The 16,430-nt window shown below is 43.7% G+C and overlaps 1 protein-coding gene across 2 annotated transcripts in view; it reads right to left on the reverse strand.

Annotated features, from left to right (window-relative positions):
* Window positions 1–1,691: 1,691 nt before the first annotated feature.
* The window catches only part of PACRG (parkin coregulated), a 487,647-nt gene continuing 472,908 nt past the window's right edge, over window positions 1,692–16,430 (reverse strand). Inside the window, exon 5 of one of the 2 annotated variants that reach the window (XM_057739446.1) lies at window positions 1,692–2,185. In XM_057739446.1, the coding sequence (XP_057595429.1) occupies window positions 2,025–2,185 (161 nt within the window). In that variant the 3' untranslated portion in view covers window positions 1,692–2,024. The remainder of the gene's footprint in view (window positions 2,186–16,430) is intronic. The other variant, XM_057739447.1, reaches the window with a different exon arrangement.

The following is a 16,430-nucleotide window of genomic DNA, read 5'->3' on the forward strand; positions in this document are numbered from 1 at the left end:
TGGTGCAAAGGCTTCTCACGTTGCGGAGCACAGGCTTTAGGTGCGTGGGCTTCAATAGCTGTGGTTCGCAGGCTCTAGAGCACAGGATCAGTCATTGCAGTACACGGGCTTAGCTGCTCCACGGCATGTGGTTTCTTCCCAGACCAGGGATTGAACCCGTGTCCCCTGCATTGGCAGGCAGATTCTTAACCACTGTGCCACCAGGAAAGCCCAAGCCCAATGTTTTAATTCCACGCCAGAGTCAGGGCTCGCGACTCAGTGGCAGGTGTGTCTCCTCGTTCCCACACCAGAGGGTTTTCACAAGTGGGACAGAGAGTAAGAGGCCAGGCTTGCCTCTGAGTCCTGACGGAGCCGTGGAGGAAATTCTGGTAGGAATCTTCAAAGGCACCAACAGCCACTGTCTTTCTAATGAATAGTATCAGGGACGTAGGGGTCACTTCAAACATATCACCGGTGCCAGGATGACAGCTAATGGGTACAACTGAGCATCATAGTTTGGAGAAAAAACCTGTGTTAACCTGTCCGTGTCTCACTCTAGCTCTGTCCTTTCAAAGTATTATACATGAAAGCTGATTTGTCTTACCAGGTCACACATCTCCGTTTATCCTAAAAAATACTTCCAGAAACTAGGCTACTTGGTAGCTACCTGGATGCTAGATTTCAGAGCCTGTCATCGAGGAAGATGAATAATGAACCAGTTTATGAATTCAGTGTTTGCCTTTGGAAACCTGTGTCTTAAATAATTAGTGGCAACAATTCAAGGCCAAGGCTCTGTTCCCAGGGGGAACACATTTCATTTCTTCACTTTTGTGCAGAAGCTGCAGTTTGCTACAGAATGAGACACTTCAGGCTACACATTTCTGGGCAGTTACAGCGTTTCTCAGGTGTGCAGAGTCAGGGGGTCTGTTGTCCTGAAGTGCCCGGGCTGAGTTTCAGATGAACTGAGCTCTCCGCCCCACATGCCTGCAGGGCCCTGGTCAGGGCTGGCACCTCACACTTGCTCTTCTCTTCAGGCACCTTCTTTCTTTCTTAGTTGTCTTTTTTTTTTTTTTTTTGGTCTCAGTAAAATTCCAAAACAGTGTCACCAGACCCTCCAAGAGGTGCTGTGAGAAGCCATCCAGCCCACGGGTGGGAGGACCCAAGAAAAGGAGAACGGCCAAGAAAAGAATGTGCTTTGCTTCCAGGGGTGATCAGTAAGATGCATGTAAATAAGTCATTTTCAAAAATAGGTAAAACCCTAAACACACTGCTGGAGCGCACTTGGTCAATAACACCAGGGACCCGAGATGCAAGATATCATAATACAGAGGGACAAAGATGCAAACTAGCTTTTTAAAAAACTACAATGTTTGCCACGTTGCATTTCACACCTAACCCTCCCCTCTTTCTCCAAGTCCCCTCCCTCCAGCGTAAGCTGGAAAGCCCCTGCAAACCCGGATCACTGGTGGGCTAGAGGCATCGATTACATTTATAGCTGGGGTTCGTAACGGGCTGCAAAACTGTCCTCCTGTAATGGGGATATAGATTCCACAGTTTTATTGAATGTCAGAGCACGCTGTTCTGCACAGCTGCTGGGGAGGGGCTGCTGAACCGGGTGCCTCTCGTCCATGACAAACACCTATTAAGCAGTCAGCACAAACGCTGCCCTCCCAACCTCTGACATCACCCTCAGGGCAGGCGGACACAATTGCTGAATTGCATATGAAAATTATAGTTTTATTGTCTATACAGCTGAAGGTTTAACTCCGACTCCTGCTTCTTTCCGAACTGTATAAAGAAGCAATTCTTCTCCTAGAACAAATAAGCACAGTACACTATTGTAATCTAAGAAACAGGCGCTATTTATGTATTGGAAAGCCTTGCTCTCAATAGGGCTAACAGTCCAATGGCCCATGAGCCACCGTTTTAGCAGCCGTAGAAAAGTAAGCGGTGGAAGTCACAGATAATGAGATGCTGACGGCAGCAGAGACGGATGATCGGGAACGCTGGGACACGTCTTCCTCGAATCCCAGCTGTTCTCGCCGCTAGTTTAGCAAGCATGACTCGTAGGTAGGGACCATGTACTTGATGTTGATGAAGGCGTCCTCTCCTCCGTAGCGCTCGAAGGCCTCCAGCGTCTCCTGGATCAGGTCGCCGATGTTCTCTCGCTTCTGCTGGCTGTAGTCAATGCCATCCCCGGAGTTCACTGGGTCATGCAAACACACAAAGAGGCCCGTCAGTTCACTGCACTTTCCCGAAAAGTCCTACACGTGAGTCTAGGCATTTTTCTCTGTATGCTTGTCAGGAGACACAAGCATTTAACATTTTTACATGATCCTGTAGCATTCTAGGAGTGGTGACAGATATACAAAAATCACCAAGTGCCAGATGGGAGCTGATGAAAATTCATCTAAACTATAGGAATCAGAGAGTAAATGAAAGTGAGGTGATCATGGTTACACAGCAGTTCACAAGTCAGGGAATCTCTTTCTTCTATCTGGCAGTTACATCAAAAGTGTCCCCTTGGGCCTTGACTTCAAAGTCCTAAGACAGCATATTTAGAGGGAACCATCCATCACCAGATTAGGGTGCTGGCCCTATGTGATTTCAAATGGACATACTCTGGAGGGAGAGGCTCAGCCCATGCCCACGTCTGCGGCTTTCATACGTGGGTGAGCTGTTTCTCCTCCAGGTATCACTAACCCAGGTGTGCATCTGTCTCACAGCCCCACCCCCCATCACTCCGGATGCAGGCGGGGAGGAGGAAACTGCCTTTCCTGCTGTGGCCGCATCCCTGAACGCTCAGAAGACAGTCATCAGTTACGGCTTCACGGGGATTTGTGCTACGGCTAGCGGTCCACCCACGGGAGCACCTGGAGGACCCGGATGAGGCCTTGCCGCACAGAGCCTCGAAGTGACCGCTCAGCTGCCTCTCAGCTTCCGAGGGACGGGGTTGCTAGGGTTGGCCTTCGACGGCCTCGGGTGAGGAACCTGGGTCTGACGTGCTGCACCCGACACAGCACGGTCTCGAACCCTTTGGACAAGAAGTATCTGATAGCATTCCACCTGTGAGGTTACCCAGGTGCCTGGGGGTCTGAAGCAGAGACCCTCTGCTCCAATCGAGAGTGTAAAAACTCCACTATCGCGCCTAAAAACGGTCATTACGTGCATGTACGTTGCATTTCCCACCCAGATTTCTAAGGGCTTCCACACCGTTCATTCTCCCAGTAAGCGCGTCATGCTTGTGACCTTGCTGACCTTCCCCACCGGACCCGAGATGAAAGGGAAGGGCCACAGGGCGGGCCGAGAGGCCTGGGAGGGCGGGCCGAGAGGCCTGGGAGGGTGAGCGCGAGGGATCCGGCCATGGGATGCTACGGGGCAAGCAGCTGCAACTCGAAAACGTGCACTTGACCAGGCGCAAGTGTTTGCTTTATTCAGATTTCAGTGTAGCTCCAAATGCTTATCTTGCTTGAATGTGAAAATAATAGAGGGGGAACAAGGCCTTTCAGAGCTTTTCTCCCCAGTTATTTTGAACATTTTAAAAAAGATGGAGTAATGATTCAGACCAGTAATAGGTAAGAATTACAATCCCACACTGCATAGAGAAGCAGGTCTTTTGCTTGATTTTCCCAGAAACTTGTTAGAGAAATATCACTGTCTTCTGTACCACAGAGAAAATACATCGCTCTCCTCGTTAGTTTCTTTTGGGGGCGGGGGGGGGGGTGAAGGCAGGCAGAACTATTACTAATTTTCTGAAAAAGAAAGATTATGAGTCACACAGTTACAGTGCATATCAATTTTTCATAACAAATGAACTGAAAATGGTTTGCAAAGCCATTGTAATTAGGTGGATTTTTCCTTTCTCATGGTGGAAACCTTTCTGCTGTAATGGGGAAACTGGATTGAAGTTAAAGCTTGATTTACAGAGTAGTTGGTCATCTAAAATATTCATACATGATAGTTGTACAGAACAAACAAGAGATAAGATGTTTGAACAAAAGGGTTCTTGCCCTGTTGTTTTTGAGCCAAATGTAAAATTTTAAAAGCAAAATACAACAAATAGACACTTAAATTAAACAGACTTTTTTTTCTTTTTAAAAGATTTACAGAATGGTCTGAAAAAAGTCAGTGCAGTTGGGGTCGCCCACCAGGGAGGACAACGTGGTATTCCTCCACATGGGGGGCTTTCCAACAGGAGACGGTCTTGGACCAAATTAAGAGAGAAGGAGGAGGAAGCTTGCGTGTGTGTGTGGGGGGGGTGGGGGTGGCTGGGAGTGGGAGAGGGTCAGTGATGTGTGTTACAGGTGAAGGAAAAGATGCTAAGGAAGAAGGTCCAAAAGATGGGAAGACAAAAGCAACACAGTCCAAAACAGGTGCAGCAGGGACAGGGACAGATAGCATGTGCAACAAGGGAGACCCGTAAGGAAGGCATGTGTGAGACACAATGTCAGCTCCCAGGATTCCGATCGGGGCCGTGAAGAAGGTACAGTGGGAGTGTCTGGCTGGTCTCTGAGCACTTCTTTCCCCCAGAGGACACTCCTGGTAAACTCCGCCTGCTCATGAAAGCAGGTGGCCTTCGGGAGGAGGTGGCACGACCTAAAGCATGGCCAGCCAAGCCCGTGGCAGCAACACCCCAGGGGCACGTGGAAAATGTACTTGGTGATGGTGCCCAGTTGTGACAGCCTTGATCCAGTTCCTGAGGGACAAAGATACTTAAATTAATCACTAATAAATGGTGCCTTTTGTTGGCACATTAGTCAAAAGGTCAAGAACTGAATAGATCACGGGACAGGCATATTTTCCTGATGGAGACAGAGGGGGATTGGAAAGTCTGCACACAATGGAAAGCTTAACACACCCTGTTTTTCCCACTGCCTTCCAGAATGCTATAATGACAAGCAACACTTTATTTCAATAATAACCTATTCTTACTTTTTAAAAAATATTTAACTGTAGGAGTAAGTAAACTATGTAGCTTTTTTTGTTTCTCAACAGTGTACAAACCAAATGATAAAAAGAACAGAACAGCATAACAATTGCTTATTCAAAAAGGGAGTTGGAGTTGGAATATTTTGTGGTTGCAGAATGTGTATCACTGGGGTAGAAAAAAAGCACAACAAAGGTGCACATCCCTTCTTTTGTGTGCTGGAATGATGACCGGGCACAGTTTAGTGTCAAGCCCTGTTGAGGCGCAGGTGAGCAGTGTGGTCTCCATTTCAAAACTCTTATCCTGTCAGTCTTTTAGAGAATCTGAGCTTGAGGTGATTAGCTTGAGCTCCCCATTTTAAATATATATGACACTGTTGGAAAACATGCTTGTGAGAATAGGATGCTTGAAAAAAAAACACCCAGATGGTTGTGTACAATTGTCAATTTTGATTAGGAAGATGGCATTTCAGTTCAGGAAGCGAGGAGTCTATTTTATGCCCAGCAGCTGGAAAGATACATTGATGATGGAAAAGATAAGTTTTATTTATAACCAAACAGGACTATAACAATGGTTTAAACCAGACTTTGCATTTCTAAAGGGGTAATAGGCATATAGACTAGAACAAGGGATTTTCTTTCTCTTCTCAGAGGTCCTTGTGTGCAGGAGCAACTAGTACTACTTGAAAGTCCCTTGGTTAGGAAGGGACTTTCTATTTAATTATATTAAGTAAGTTTATCATCCTGAACACTGAAGTTGTTTTTGATTACGTAGGCAGCATGTTTAAGCACATGCATCCTCCTGGTGTATCTAACCTTCTTTAAACAGTCCTAAGCTGGATGCTTTCTCTTTCTGGATGCCATTTTGGTCAGAACTGGGACGTGTGCATATCCCAGTCTTGTGTCTGTGAATGACATCCCCTCAGTGAATGAACTCAGCTCGTAATTATGAAGTGACCACCATGACACCTCGTCCCCAAGGCCACGGCAAAGGGAGCTGCATCAGACGCACTTACACTTCACACAGGTACGTATCTGCAGGGTACTGGACGTGGACCAGCAGCGGACACGTATCTTGTAGGATTTCGATGAAATATTCCCTTAGCATTTTTGCAGTTTCTAGCCTGTGCAGAAGCTTTATTCTTTTCCTTTTTTTTAGTTACTACTATTACAGGAAAAAGGGGGAAAAAAACAAATGCAAAGAGGAAAGAAAGGACACTCTGGGTGGTCAGAGCAAGGTCTTCCCAAGTTAGTGCTGAGGTCTGTGTCGACTGCACCTTTGGCCACGCTGAAGAGTGATGGCCTCTCTGTAGACAGCACAAGATGAGGTCCTGCAGGGTACTGCAAGATAGGGGAGAAAAGGATCTTGCCTTTGGGGGTTTCTTGCGCATCTGGGGCAGCCTAGCTGGCCGCCGTCCCTGTAGGTCACGTACACGCCCTATGAGAGCCAGTGTGGGTCGCACACCCTGACTGCAGAGCTCCGGAGCCACAGGCCTCTCTCCTGCTGCTTGGGTTCCCACTGGAAACCGTCCAGAGAGAACGCTTATCTGTGTGTTTTAGTCAGACACTCGAGTCCCCTTATCTTAGAACAGGAAGAGCAGTGGAAGGAGGTACAGATGGTCACGGGAGGCTCAAGGAGAGTTACATTCACATTTGGATTTTTCTGACTCCAGTATTTTTTGGTCAATACTCTCAAATGTTAAGGGTATAGAGGGACTTCCCCAGTGGTCAAGTGGTTAGGACTCCACCTTCCAATGAAGCGGACCTGGGTTCGATCCCTGGTTGTGGTACTAAAGATCCCACATGCCTCAGGGCAACTAAGCCCACGCACTGAAACTACTGCTCCCTCGTGCCTCAACTAGAAAGCCCACCTGCTGCAAACTACAGAGCCCACACGCTCTGGAGCTGGGACACCACAACTAGAGAGAAGCCCGCACGCTACGACGAAGAGCTGGAGGGCCACAACTAAGACCCAACACAGCCAAGAATAAATAAATAAATGAAATATTAAAAAAGCATATAGATACTGTTATATGAACAGTTATACACCAAGAAGTTATTGGGAAATAAAAGCATTATTTAAGGCATTGGAAATAGAAAACAAATAAGTGCTTACTTCAAGTTGCTTATTCAACATACAAAGTATTAATCATTTGGTACCAATGGATGAGATAATTTATAAACTCTACCTACACTTTCTGGTCGTGACTAAGAGGAGCAGTAGGCACGATTTGGGGAAAAGGAGTGCTTCCGTTAGTTTGCAGGCTCCTGGCTGAAGCAGCAGCAGGACAGGCTCAGCACGACCACACAATGGAGAGGCAGTGGGTCGGCAGGAAGGAAGGCACCGTGCCCACCTCCACCTGTCATCCTGAAACCGCTCGTGACTTGAGTGCTTTTCAGAGCCAACGAACCAAACATTCATATAGAAAACACGAGCTTGGGAAACTCAATTAAAAACCACCGGAGTGAATCAGGAAATGTTAAGTGATGACTCAAATGATACCCAGACTACCATTCCCAGTCTTTCTTCACACTAAATACTGACTATCGGAAGCTCTGATTTTATGATGTAACTCTCCATGCTCAGTGACAGCAACGGTTCGTGTCACCTCTTAAGTGTACAAGAGCAGTGGAAACAACTGTGGAAAGTAGCAAATACCTCAGACAAATAAAAAGATGATTAACCTGACAGAACAACATTCACCGCAGCCTTTGGCAGCACCAGAGAGTGAGCGGGCAGTGCGATTCTCTCAGGGCACTGAAGGCTAAATTACCGTCGTAAAACGAGGCTGTGAAATAAATGGCTGCGGACACGTCACGGTTCGGCTGCACCCTCCTTTGGTCCACAGCTGCCTTCTCTGGCCATTTGCGTGTGGGGTCTGGGGTGCCGTCAAGCGTGGCCACTTTGCATACATGGTATGTGAATGTGAATCCAGGCCAAGGCCAGCCCGAAGCTTTTCTCAGTATGAGAGCATCCATCGGTATAAAGTGACTTGCAGAGAACACACCTGTCTATCATTTCCCCAGGTGAGATGCTGGGGAGCTCGGCGCGAGGCGAGAACTCTGGTCCTTCTGTGTGTGACCAGGGGGCCTGGACAACCTCCCCGAAGCAATGCCGTGGAATTTTAAAAACTACTAACAGAAGAAACTACATCATTTCCTTCTGGATCAGAAAAGGCTTTTTTTTTTTTTTTTTTTTTTGGTTTCTCAAATGTTGAACTAAAACATTTCAAGCGCTTTAAAGCACAGCTGAGAGGAGTTTCACCTATCAAGACGTGTAACCAGGGCCAGCTTCAGCCACCGCTAAAGCTGCTCTCCTTCTCCTTTGGAAAGAGAGGGAGCCCTCGGGGCCGGGGTTCAGGTCTCAGCAGGGTGCGTGTGTGGAACCTACTGCAAATATTATTGTTATGTTTCTCGATGACATTAAACCAACACAGACGTTCCGTTGGATGATTCGGAACAAATTTTCAATTTTGGGTTTAGCGGACTCAGCAGTTACAAGATGGAGATGACCCCAAACGGTGACTCCCTGTTTGCACGAAGTGGTATTTAAGCAGACATGTTAGTTGTCGTGGAATAAAACTCACATTTTCCAAAAGATATTTATTAAAAAGATGACTCTTATCTTTGAAAAAGATTTCATTAAAAAGATAACTCATCTGAGTGTATAAATGGTTGCTTTGAGTGTTTTGCTTTTTAATTTGAATTAAGAAAGGGAGAGAAGAGACACATATATTTTGTCTTTTAAGGAGTTTTTCATTTCAGAACCTAGATTAAATTGTCAACAATAGTTTTGCAAGAAATATCTTGTTTATTTGGGGTTAGCTTGAACCCAATTTACTTTATAGAAATAGTGTTACCTGTTTTGGAATAAAAGGGCCGGCCTTCTCCTATAAAGTTCGGAAAATCACAGTGGAAACAAATGTGAATTCTCGTCTGACCCTTTCTGGAGATGAGGAAATGGAAGAGGAAGGGAAGAGGGGAGAGGAGCTAGGACAAATTTCATTTTCCACACCGAATAAGAGAAGAAGCCTTTGGGGGAGATGTTTTGAGGTTATCTGCTTTTAGAATCCTAGAGAAAGGCTTTTCATTTTCTTTTTTTAGCTTTGCTATGCTACTTTGTGGAGACATTCTTTTTTTTCCTTAGTGATAACATGTGTCACCCTATTCAGAATTCTGGGTGTTTCCCTGTTTGGCCCAAGCTTAGCCACGGCTTCCTTGACTGACTTCATTTTCTCTTGGAAAGTGTCTGCTTTCAACATACCCTTACGTCTGACTGCACAATGGATATTTCCAGAGTGTTGGTTCATGGCAGATGTGAATCAAAGTTACAAAGGTTTTGCAACTAAAAACTTATAATAACCAGAGCATGTATCGGGCTAGAGATGCCCAAGGGCTGGAACACTCCAAATCTCCTCAGATCCTGTTGACATTAATGAAATTCACAAGATTTCTTTCCTCTGAAGATAAAAGCTTTGAAGCAAGACCTCGATTCCCAGCTGGACATCTGTCTCTCTCCCTCTCCTTCTGAGGCTGGAGCCGGGTGACTAAAGCCACAGGTTCCTAAGCCATCATAGTTCCAAAAGCTCAAGGAAAGGTTTTCATCTCTGAATGGGGGCACCGATCACGCATGGAACTAAAGATATCATGGATCTTGGCCCAGTTGTCAATTAAATATTTACATGTTCCTTCAGACAGACAATGAAGATTTCTGAACTATTGCCATTTTCCAACTGCAAAGTAGGCTTATTCTGTAGGAAATGAACAATGATAGCAGTGCGGTATAGTGATGTAGTGGAAATAACACTGAACTTCAAAGGCAAATAACTTGCAATATATTTTTTCAAACTTTAGTAGCTGCAGTGTTCAATAACCTACCACGTGGGTGAGTCAAAAATTATCCACACTCCAGTTATATTAAAACTTCTTATCAGCACTTTCCGTTCAAGGCTACTGTCTCCCCAGTCACTGTTGTGCAGGTGTGAATGTGTTACATCTGTTTATTTGGAACTGTGGTGTGAGCAAAAATGGATGCCCCACTAGTGATTTGCACGATAGAAGAGCAGCGTGCAGATTCGTTTTCTGTGGTCTGAGGGTGTGCCCGTCTGCATACTTCTGCCCATGCTGTCGACACTCTGCAGAAACTTTGTTTTGAGGTGTTAAAGCATCCTCCCTATAGTCCTGATCTAGCTCCACCAGACTTTCACCTGTTTGGTCCCCTGAAAGCAGCCGAAGGATGAAGAAGTGAAGAAAGCAGTGCATTCGTGGCTCGCAGCTCAGCCTGAAACATTTTTTAATGAGGGACTACGAAAGCTTGTTGACAGATGGACAAAGTGTATTGAAAAGCAAGGAGATTATGTTGCAAAATGACGTAATTGTCTTCTCTAAAAGTTAATTAAAATAAATTCTACAACTAGAGTGCAGATAATTTTTAACTCACCCTCGAAGATGGTTAACTACCAACAGGTTACTTAATTTCTCTGAATCTCAGTTACCTTTCCTTTAGAAACAAGGAACTGAACTCTGGGTGCTGCTTATCCTAACACTGCATTATGTACTATCACAACACAACTTTGGAACAAGCTTTTGGAAAGGATGGTTATTCAACGGATGCATCGTATTTCAACTGAAAAGATAATCAGAAAGCAACAGTGTGATTCTTCAAAGTAAGTCACAAATCTCGTAAGCATCAAATTCAGCTTTCAAATCAAGTTCTAAAAAAACCCAAAGGACCAAGGTTTATATAGTCAGTTCTAATTTAGGAAGAGAACACTGTCAAAAACTCAGATTATTTGTTGACACACTACCAAAAATATTCCATTCGGCTACTTCAATAAGTCTGTATAGATTTTGATTTATTAGAATAAAGAGTGAATGTCTGGGTTGATTTTTTAAATACATTCAGTTGTCAGTGATTTGGTCAAGACTGTAAAAAGGCAAGTTAGGTTCATCTCTGATTAATGACTAGTTTGACTTGGAAGTTATACTGAGAAAAATAGGTGGGTTCACCAACTTATCCCTCTACCGGATAGTTACAACTATAAATGCCGTCACCACTGAATTAAACTGAATTCTGAGTTGTGAAGTGGAAGTGCGTCTCCTTTCTTATTGGTCCACATGATTCAATGACCATTCAGTGAGCATCCAGCAGAAAAGAAGCAGAGAGTTCTAAGTCCAGCTCTTGTCCTAAATCTATTTCCTGCTGGCTTATCTCATGGTGGAGTAATAATAACAGCAGTAATAATACTAGTATAATGTCATTTAAAGCTAAGAATAGCCCTATGAGCTGGATACTATTACTGTCTCAGCACAGGGAACAAACTGAGGTTTAGGAGGTGAAATCACTTAGTAAAGTGACACAAGCAGTACGTGATTCTGGGATGCTGAGAAAGAAATGGTGGGAGGTGTCTGCTGGAGTGCACTGAGAAGGGCGATAGGAAGATCCAGAGAGGTCTAAGTGTCCTATGCCAACACAGGCAGTGTGCAAGAGAACAGGAACTTGGTCTTTCTAACTCTAGAAGAATTTTAACCCTGTAGAGAAGGAATGGCTCAGGAGGGAGAGTCTCGGTGAATAAATGTCGGAGGAGATAGTCTACTCATTGCAAGCAATCAATTCATGTTTCACAGGGCAGCAAACGGTTCATCTTGCTTCATTTTTATGATACAGACTATTATGCCATCTTTCCTTCTTTATAAGTCATTGAAATAATGACATCCTTTACCAAAATAAGTGCAGGAAGACAAAATCAAGGCTGGTTGATTTCAAAGACTTTTTTTCAGTGCTGTACAGTACAGGAGGACTAAGGGGAAATTCTAGGATTGACTTCATATTCCATCCCTCCCATCTTTATGAGCATGTATGACTTATTTCTAGATCTGTAGGTATTAGTTATACAGTCTTGCAGAGGAGGAAATCATAAGGCTTTAACGTGCTTGAGAGAGAAAAGCAGCCTGAGAGCTACTGTCCAGGATGCCTTTGTTCCTTGCAGAGGGATGCCTGGCAGAGTCAGACCAGGGGTGTTGGGAAAACCTGTAACTACAGAATGGTAGGGAGAAGGTGAAAAGCTAAAAAGGAGGTACCTTGTAAGTATCTGGAGGGTCTTTCTGTATACTTTGAAAAAAGCCAGATTCCAGCCCCAGATATTGGGGAAGTTTATGAATCAAAGTTCAAGGTTCCCATGGTCCATGAGGACGAGGAAACTCTAGTGTTTCTTTAGGAAACTGAGTCTTGGGATTCTTAAGCAGTACTTGATGGAATTGAATGCCTGTGTGGAGGCCTTCAGGTAGCTCCTCTGTCCCCCGGGCACCCTGCCCCCACCCCTACCCCAGGTAAGCGCCAACGTTACTGGTAGCCCGAGTCCTGCCTCCGGGCTCAGAAGATCTCCGTCATCTTTGCATCCTCCTTCCCTGTTTTTGGTTTGCTACTGTGCAGTGCTCAGCGAGTCTGCTTAATAAACACAGTTCCAGAGCTACTCTGGCCCACCCTGGGTTGTAGCTAATAGTCTATTTGGTCTTTCAAATTCTCCTCCTCCTAATTTACCCTGTGGATTAATTTTTCAAGTCACCTTCTAATAACCAGCACTTCCATGTTGTATGACAGATCAAATTCAAATTCCTGATCACCCGGCCCCTCTGTCTCTGTTCTCCCCCATTGAGTCAATCTTATATTTTGATCCTTCCCAGCAAGACCTTCTGCTCCACTTAGCTGTGGATGTCTTCCCGGCCCCAGTGTGTGCAATTTTCATTCATGTCTTTAAAGACTCCCCAGAGGAATATGCCCCTCTTGCCCTTCTTCTAAGCCCAACCGTACTTCTTCTCAAGGCTCGTTTGGGATTTACTTCCTCTGTGAAGCTGACTCCACAATCTTCTTTCTTTCTTTTGAATCCCTGGAGTTATGGTCAACAATCCCTCCACCTCCCCTATGTACATGTCATTCTGGAACCCGTAGGAAGTGCTTTATGTTATTTAGTTTGCCTACCTTTCACCACCTCTTGAAGGACAGGATCACACTACGTATGTTATAAACCTTGTTTACTGGCATCAAATACAAGTTGAACATTTGTGAAAGGGCTGAATGAACGAATAAATTACTACTTTGTGTGTTTTCCTGAATCCAGATACGTTACAAGCAACTTCAGTTCAAAGTAAACCGCATGTTAAACGTGGTGCCCACAGTTTGCCCAGTTCTTATTCTCTATTTACTATGTGCAGACTTGTGAGCTCTTATCCGTGGAGACAGGTAGTACTTACGTGGATTCAGAGTCTAAGCACGTAGGCGGTCTGTATAGTTAGACAACTTCACCTCTTTTCCAAAATCCTTCTTGATTTAAAGTGGGGTTTATTTGGATCACCCTTAAATTTGAGAAGAGAAAACTTTCTTTCTCCAGGATGAAAAAAAAAATCAGATTATCCTATTGAATATCTAAATTTTGCTTCATATGGTTTCTTTCCTAGCTATATGATAATTTTCAGTCAGGCAAATAAATAAGTTCAATTGGAAAGGAAATACTGATCGCTGCTTTCAGGAGTGATGCAAACCTATTGGAGAAAATTTTACTGCTTTTAGACTGAAAACTGTCAGAAATGGACCAGAATGACAGTTATCATGGTTTTTCTTTTCCAAGAAATATTAATGATACAACCCATTTTTAGTTCTAAATTCTTTTTTGTATTTGAGGTACAAAAATGAAAAAAGAAATCTCAGAATTCTAGCAAGTTTTATCAGCAAATGCAGTAAACTGTGGGGAGAGATACTTCTCAAATTATCTTTGCTAGAACTTTCATCTTTCTGATGAACTCAGAACTCGGAAGCCTGTGTGTGTCCACACTGGTGATTGCCATCACAACCAAGTTTGGTTAAATCATTTTAGATGAATAGCTGTACAGCGGGGCACAGAGCCATGAAATAAAAGACCTTCATGGCCTCCATGTAACCTTTGTTCTACTGCAGAAAATAATTAAATAGATAACGTCACTAATGGTGCTTACAGTGAAAAAACATCACACTGTTTCTGCAGATTAGATGATTCCTCGATTATCTACGATTTATTTCAGCTTGCCTAAACTAGCTACTCTTTGAAAATTCTAAGATGAATTATTGGGTGCAAAATCTAATAGATTTCCAAGCCATTAGCTGGAAATTTTACCCAGTGAAAATCTTTCTCATCAAATGAGCTCAATTAATGCAAAAATAATATATTTAATGAATAAATCACAGCAATCCGCTGGGCTGAACTGAGTTAACGGCTGTATGAGTGACACAGTTAAAACCTTCAAGCCTTTTACAACTGTCTCAATTTAAAATAACCTCGCAATATCTTTCAAAGCTCTGACTATGGACTTTTATCAGCGTATCGCTGGTTAGTTAAACGTGGTGGGAGATATCTGCTCTGCCACCAGGTGCATCAATGCAGACAACCTGCAAGCACTGAGCTCCCGGAGTCCATTTTTACTAATGTTCAGGGCTTTGCTAAAGTCCAAGCAGAGTTTTGGCTGTGTGGTAAGAAAAAGAGAGGTATCTAAATTGTGTGGACAAAATGAAAACGTGGCCATTTAATTTGTCATGACAGCAAAATCGGGTTTGCACAAAAATTGAAACTAAAGCTTATCGGAAATGCTGATAGGTGAAATATGCTGACTTTTGATACTTTTAAATAAAGACTGATTATTTGCCTGTGTTATCTCCTAAAATTTTTTTATCTCCTAAAATTTCTCAGTTACGTGTACACAATTACTTTCCTCTGAATCAGGATTTTTAAGAGTAGGTGAGTTCAAGCTACCCATAAAAGAAAGGAATTAGAACACTTCCTAACACCATACACAAAAATAAACTCAAAATGGATGAAAGATCTACATGTAAGGCCAGACACTATAAAACTCTTAGAGAAACACATAAGGAGAACACTCTATGACATACATCAAAGCAAGATCCTTTTTGACCCATCTCCCAGAATAATGGAAATAAAAACAAAAATAAACAAATGGGACTTAATGAAACTTAAAAGCTTTTGCACAGCAAAAGAAACCATAAACAAGACAAGAAGACAATCCCCAGAATGGGAGAAAATATTTGCCAATGAAGCAACAGACAAAGGATTAATCTCCAAAATATACAAGCAGCTCATGCAGCTCAACATCAAAAAAGCAAATAACCCAATCCACAAATGGGCAGAAGACCTAAATAGACATTTCTCCAAAGATGACATACAGATGGCCAACAGGCACATGAAAAGATGTGCAACATCACTAATCATCAGAGAAATGCAAGTCAAAGCCACAATGAGGTATCACCTCACACCAGTCAGAATGGCCATCATCAAAAACCCTAGAAACAATAAATGTTGGAGAGGGTGTGGAGAAGAGGGAACTCTCCTGCACTGTTGGTGGGAATGTAAGCTGGTACAGCCACTATGGAAAACAATATGGAGGTTCCTTAAAAAAGTAAAGATAGAACTACCATGTGATCCAGTAATCCCACTACTGGGCTTATACCCTGAGAAAACCATAATCCAAAGAGAAACGTACCACAGTGTTCATTGTAGCACTATTTACAATAGCCAGGATGTGGAAGCAACCTAAATGCCCATCAACAGGTGAATGGATCAAGAAGATGTGGCACATATATACAATGGAATATTACTCAGCCATAAAAAGGAATGAAATGGAGCTATATGGAATGAGGTGGATGGACCTAGAGTCTGTCATACAGAGCGAAATAAGCCGGAAAGATAAAAACAAATACTGTATGCTATCTCATATACATGGAATCTAAAAAACTGGTACTGATAAACCCGGTGGTGGGTCAAGAATAAAGATGTAGATGTAGAGAACGGACTTGAGGACACCGGGGTTGGGCAGGGAGGAGGGGATGCTGGGACGTAGTGAGAGAGTAGCATTGACATATACACGCTACCAAATGTAAAATAGAAACAGGGATAATCATACCTTCCTGGAAGGAGAGGTGTGAGGATAAAATAAGAGAATATATGTTATGTCTTTATGAATATAACAAGCTGTGGATACATTTTGACAACTAGTATTACTGCAGTTTCTGTGATGTCAGTACCCCATCTTCCAGGTAACAGTGGACTGCCTATGATTCAACTCTCCTTTGGGTAGGACAGAAGCAGTTTGCTTTTATAAAATGGGTTTACTGTGCAGCCCCAGAAAAGGAGCAGAGGGGAGCTGCTTTATCTGCAAGTTCTGCAGGAGAGCGTGTTTACTGTCAGTCGTCTGGGCTCACCATGAACACGGAGCTGCCCTGTTGGGGATGTTTGTTGCTCAGGCACAGTTTGTTCTGGTCTAGATGGGATCCTTGGACCCTGTCTGCATCATGAACAAGGTTCTCGGTTGCAGGACTTTATAAGCAAATGATTTATGGTGTAAGCTTACACTCACTCATCACCCTCAGCCGCCTTGCTCCCCAGGTAGAGTTCCATATGTTGGTGCCTAAGTGAATGGGAGAAGGACCAGTTCTTGCCCTCCTGCAATGGCACTCAGGCTTGATGTCTGACCCCTGGTGGCCC

Source organism: Hippopotamus amphibius, chromosome 6, assembly GCF_030028045.1.
Source record: "Hippopotamus amphibius kiboko isolate mHipAmp2 chromosome 6, mHipAmp2.hap2, whole genome shotgun sequence".
Lineage (NCBI taxonomy): Eukaryota > Metazoa > Chordata > Mammalia > Artiodactyla > Hippopotamidae > Hippopotamus > Hippopotamus amphibius.